Here is a 6,000-nt window from a genome sequence, read left to right as displayed (position 1 = left end):
ACACCAAGAGGAAGCAATATTATTATACATTGAAAGTGTTTTTTTTGTTTTTTAAATAAAGGGCATTAACAACCAAAAGCCATGCCTGTCTTTTTCTAAACTGTGGCCGTGAAACGATTCTATCCGTACAAAGCGTTATCTTTTTCTAATATTAGAACTATAAAGCTACTGAAGTCACACACTTCAGTAACATTTTCTTCTGGAGAAAGTGTGCAGTTATGACTTAATATCAGCTGTGTGCAGATGTGTTCAGATGACATCTACAGTAAAGTGGGAAAACATGGGTTGGTGGATTAAGGCGTTGTATGTTTGCAACTGGTCATTTATAACATTGAAGCAAGATGAGACAACTTGCTTACTGATCTTAAGAGTAAACCTCCACCAGAGGGCACCACTGTCTTCAGCTTTACTGCAGAACAGCAACTCAATCCTTCAGATGACTTTATTAACAGGTTAGTTTTTCTTAATAACATGGTACAAAGTATAAAAAAAATGCATATCACACTAGAGGAAGTGATGGACTAAATATCTTGACCTAGAGAAAGTTCAAAGACCAAATCGGAAGTAGATAACTGTAAAAAAAAAAAAATATATATATATATATATATATATATATATATATACTTTTGATCCATCAATTGAACTACTTCATCTTAACTCAGATGTTGCTGAGCAACTCCAATATCTCCGCTGTTTGTTTCGCTCATGGCTACCACTGAGCAGCCACTTAGTTGAATGAACGTTTATGTGTATGTTTGGATTTAACATTCGGCAGGTCAAATAATCACATGGTCATGTTTTGTGATTCAGGGGTACCAGCTAGCTTAATACGGATAAACTCTGCGGAGTGATACACATTGTGAACAGTCCCAGGGATGTCTTCAGGATGATGTGACTCTTGTTCAATCAGAAAACTCAGTCAGAACTAAATGTGTCATAAGAAATATACTAAGATGTTTTAAAGGCCGCTTGTTACACCTTTAACACACTTTTAGAAAACAACTGGTATTACAAGATTTTGTTCCCATTTGGTGAAATGTGGAACCTCAGCAGTTGATCAGGTGTTGAATATGAGTCTTCTCTGCTCTTCATCAGTGTCAGATTATGTCCTGTTTGGTACTCTGAGACTATATAAGGGTGTCAGTCAACTGTAACACCTTCAGGGAGGTCCACCACCACAGGAGCACAGTCGTCCAAGTCAGCATCAAAGTCCCAGCGAAACTTCTTGGTCAGGTGAGCTTTGAACTTTTCTGCTCTCTTCCGCAGAGTTCCATCGACACCAGGTCCACTGGCAAACTGGAAAAAGTCCTGCAGGGGGAAAAGAAGTCAACCAAGGTAATCATTGACAACTGTAGTAAAAACAAGGTCTACAAAATACACTTTTGTTTTAAGGAAGTCTTTAGGTAAGTGTATACTTCTACATCAACTGGAGTGTGTTTGTTTTATATCATTTACAGGTATCATCTCCTGGGAGTTCTTCACAAGCTAGGACAGCTCTCCATGCCCCTCAAAGTAAATCACAGGTAAGATTACTTTCTTGGGTAGAGGAAATTTCAGAGAAAGGAGGAAATTCAAGAAAAATGGGACCACCCTGCTGTTCTTGAGACATTTAATAAGTAGGACTCCTGATCTTAGAAATGATACATTTGTTTGTATTTCAAAAATGTATCAGTGGAATATGTTCACAACAGAGCAGCAGTGAAGAAGGTTAGTGGTCTGAAAAACTGTTTACAGTGTTTCAGAACAAAGACTTTACTTTCACGCAACTCTGCATCCTGATTTATGTCCACTCTATAGGTTTTTTCCTTCTGCTTCGAATCTTCTTGAAAGTTTTGTTCCTACTGAAATTAAACATCTACCTGCAACGTTGACGTGAGGAAGTTGTCCTGAGACACGATGTCGACAAAGAAGTCAGGTGGGATTTCCCCGAGCTGATGGTAAAGCACAGCAATGAGCCCCAGGTAGAGCTCCTTGCGCTTTCGCATTGCTTCCTCTGATCGACACAGCAGAGCCAGGAGGCGCTTCCAGTGCTCGAAGCCCTCGTACACGTTTCCAATCAGGAAACACACAAAGGCAAACTGCAGCTCACCTGACAGGAGGGAGAGAAAACAAAATGGATATATTTGTAGAAAATGTGACAATGTGCGATGTTGATGGTCTTTAAATACTATTTTGAACACCTACCTAGCAGGTTGAGGGGCTGCAGTGCGTGGTTTTTCTCAAGCACAGTGTCCAGGGCATAGCTCAGGTCCAGGCTGCACTGGGTGATCTCAGCCGGCGTAGCCCCAGGCGGGTAGGTCTTCTCAGGGATGACAGAGAAACGCAGCTCTGTTCCCTCCCTCGGTTTCATCCTGGGGAGCCTGTCGAGTCCTTCTTTCATGCTCTGACAAGCTGTGTCATTCCTCGGTTGCTCTGCCCTATCTTTGGTGTGTTTCATTTGGAGCTCGGGAATGACGTCACTGAAGGCACTTATTCGCCCTGACAGTGGCTGTAGGTTATTGGCCACCTCCTCGCTCAGACGGTCAGTGAGGGACACCCATTTCCTCATCACCTCATACGGATAGGGACCAAGGTGAGGATCCAGGTCTTGCAAGTTCGCCCTGATACGACTCACCTCTTCCTCGTTCTGGGAGACTTTGAAGTCCAGATCTTCTTCTTTGGGATCCCAGTTCGCCAACAGGATCTGTCTGGGTTTGAGATTGAGGAAAAGTCCTGTTTTGGGACCAGTTTCTCCTCCGCAGGTCGGCGGGTTTACAGAGCAGTAGTGTAGGAAGTGCAGGCCTGGGGGGATCATCTTCACACCCTTGAAGCGGGGACCGACCTGCCAACTCTTGCAGTCAATCCCCAGCTCTGTACCCTGAGGAACCCCGAGTAGCACCAGGGTAGCTCCCTCCTCAAACAGCCTGCGAGCAACATCTGGATCCATGTCTACGCTGCTGCTAGACGCCATGGCAGCTCTAACAAAGGCTTCTTGGATCAAACTGTATGATTAACACACACAGAAAACATGCAAAAAAAAATAAACGATACCTTCTGCTGCTGGTTGTTGATATTTCGTGTCGTTATGACATCGTTCATTCGAAGTTGTGCATCACATATTCTGCTCCGGTCAGAAACAGTGCTGCTGTATCAATGTTCCGTTTAGTAATAAGAGATTTTTTTAACCTGGGCCGTTTACTTTAAGAACTATTTTTTTAACTCAAACCAAAAACCTCAGAAACCCGATTTTACATAATGTATACACAATAGTTAGCGATAATTTTACGTTCCTATACTAAAAGTTTATTTTTAATTAAAACGTATAGCATTAGAAAATTGTAGTTGTATATGTTTTTAATCAGTTAATTGTTATTTGATATTCTTTTATTTTCTCCAACAGTAGTTGAATCCTAAGAAATCCCCAGAAGTCCCAAAAAGTAATAAATACAAGTGCAAGTTAATATTTTCAGCCCACAACGTCATAAGATATTAACTGCGCACACGTTTTTTTTTTTGTTTTTTTTTGTTAATCTTTCTTTTTGGGGCTTCAGCCTTCAGGGGCTCCATAGAAACAACACCCATAATGACAAGTGCCTTCAGAAGATCTCATAAGTAGAAATGAAACATTTAAAATAGTGTTTTCATCATATGCTACAAAACATAACTGACAGAACATTTCCTGAATACGAAACAACAACAAAATCAACAAAAAAAGACTGGACAATGTGCATATTCTGAAAGTATTTTAATGCAGACATGTAGCTTATCTGTGGTTTCTATAAAACTATTCCATGACACAGGAAGCAATCCTGTAATGCAAAGATTGTTATTGTTTTAACACAAAAAAAAACCCAGAGAACTTGACAGTAAATGGTAACATTGATTTATCTAAACAAGTGGGTTAATGGTCATGTGTGACCTTATACCTTCATCGGAAAGAAGCGAGAGTTTACAAGAAAGTGGATGAATCATTTTCTAGTTTGAGAGCACCAAGACAGCCTGAAGTTTTTGCCAACAAGTGATCAGTGACTTAATGACTTTGATTAATCTGATCTTCTTTCTCTTTCTTCCCCGTATTTTCTGGACTGCAGAACAAGAGGCTTTCTCCCCCTGAAAGTATAGAACCAAAAAGAGAATTTGTCAGCAATTGTTTCAACATTCTGTTTTAACTCCTTGTCTAGCTCAAATTATTGATGATAAATTTATCCCAGTTTAAACCATCTGAATAATTATTTTTCAATTATGTTTTTGTATTGTTATTGTACATGACGGGAGAGGTTAGGATTAAGCTATCTTTTTTCTGTGCTTGTAGTTGTTATGTTTATTTTGAAAAATAAACACGTAACTGTTTAACAAAAGGAATGAATACACACTGCAATAGTCCTTTCCCTCACCAGATACTCAGGGCTACAGTTGCGAATGATGAGTCGCTCCATCCTCTTCAGTGGCTTCTCCAGGTCAGACAGTTGCTTCCCACTCCTCTGACACCCCATCTGCTGTGTTGCGCCAAAGATGGAAACTAAGATGCGACGTGCCTGCCATAAGAAAGTAGCCCAAAAAGTGAAAAAAAAAAAAAAAAAAGGCTTTCAAAATAGCACACACCCTTTTTCTCCTCTGGGAAATCGTTTTTTTTGTTGTTTTTTTAAATGCAAACCTTTGTTTCACCTGAGGATATTACATTATGCAATACGATCTTTTGAAACGCACAATAATTGCATTAATATCAGAACAAATATTGTCAGTCATTACTGCCCTGTCCATAGTGCTGGAAGTGCTTATACGGTCATGCATCTTACCTTTCTTGAGGGACAGATGTCTCCGTCTCTGGAAATATTAACTGAGGCAGTCAAATTCTGCATACAAAAAAAACAAGAAAACATATTGATATGTTTAAAGTAAAAGTACATTTCCATTCACAATGGTCTGAAGGGGAACAGCGTCAAACAGTGCACATTGTCATATATGATTATAGTTGCAACTGATGCAAAACAATGTGACATCCACCCCAGGGGCTCTTAATATGAGCAAAGAAAGAAATAAAACGTGTCTCTTTTAAAATCACACAAGCAGTGCACAGAGTAAAAGAGGAGCAAAATTCCCATACCAGATTCTGCAGCTCAACGAAGATGATCTCTCTGTATGAGCCCAGTATTTCTGTGTAGTTACATCTACGTTTACCACAAGAGTTGGTCAACAAGAGAACCATCAGGACATTACGGAGTAGAGTTCCAGTCAGACACTTTATAAGAGATAAGGGTCAGAAAAGCAAAACTCACTTTAACGACGTACGGAAACAAGATCACAAAATGTAGAGAATTGGTTCTCATATACTGAGACGTATACGGTTATATATTCAGTGCGATGTCTAATATAACCCACCTGTTGCATGAATACTCACCCATAGCAAAACCCACTCTTACCATTTATCATGATCTACCGCAGAATCCTCAGACAAGTGAATCCATCTCGATCACCAGCAGAAGGATCCAAAGAATTACTCCGGATCCGACCGCGTTCATTGTATACAGGCCCCTGTTTAATGAGTATTTCTACACTTTCTCTGGTAGATAGGTGAACCAAGACGCGGGTAGATTTCCGATGTGGTGTTTTGCGTGGTTTCAGACATCACAAGAGTAACTGATGCTCAGATTTCCTTCCCTGTCATGGATCGGCGGTGCTGAGCTCAGGATTTCATCCAACTCTAGTCCGATCAAGTCGAGGAAAACATCTGCAATCAATCACTCGTCTCCATGCTTTCGGTTTCGCTGCTGAAACATGATACTCAGAGGAGTGCAGACTTGGAAGATGATTTTTTTTTTTGGTCAATTAAAACAACCAACCATTTCCCGAGAGTGATCTACGGTAAAATATAATGAAAGTCCAGGAAACAGGTATAGGTAAACGGCGCTTCGTGGTTTTATGAGGAGACAATTACGCTATCAAAGTGGGTCAAATTAACCAAGAAGTAGGCTATAAAGTCACATGTACATCTTACAGTCAAACAGAAGTACTGAGCATGCA

At 40.3% G+C, this 6,000-nt stretch overlaps 1 protein-coding gene across 1 annotated transcript; it reads right to left on the bottom strand.

The window, feature by feature from the left end:
* Positions 1-689: 689 nt before the first annotated feature.
* On the bottom strand, positions 690-3,132 carry aar2 (AAR2 splicing factor). Its single transcript, XM_079358994.1, has 3 exons — positions 2,185-3,132; positions 1,860-2,089; positions 690-1,308 (listed from the first exon to the last, which is right to left on the bottom strand). Exons 1-3 carry the CDS (start codon positions 2,948-2,950, stop codon positions 1,141-1,143), a joined length of 1,164 nt encoding a protein of 387 aa, XP_079215120.1. The 5' UTR covers positions 2,951-3,132; the 3' UTR covers positions 690-1,140.
* Positions 3,133-6,000: the final 2,868 nt, after the last annotated feature.

Source organism: Symphodus melops (genome assembly GCF_947650265.1).
Source record: "Symphodus melops genome assembly, chromosome: 13".
NCBI classification, from domain to species: Eukaryota; Metazoa; Chordata; class Actinopteri; order Labriformes; family Labridae; genus Symphodus; species Symphodus melops.
This window is presented reverse-complemented; position numbering and strand designations above follow the sequence as displayed.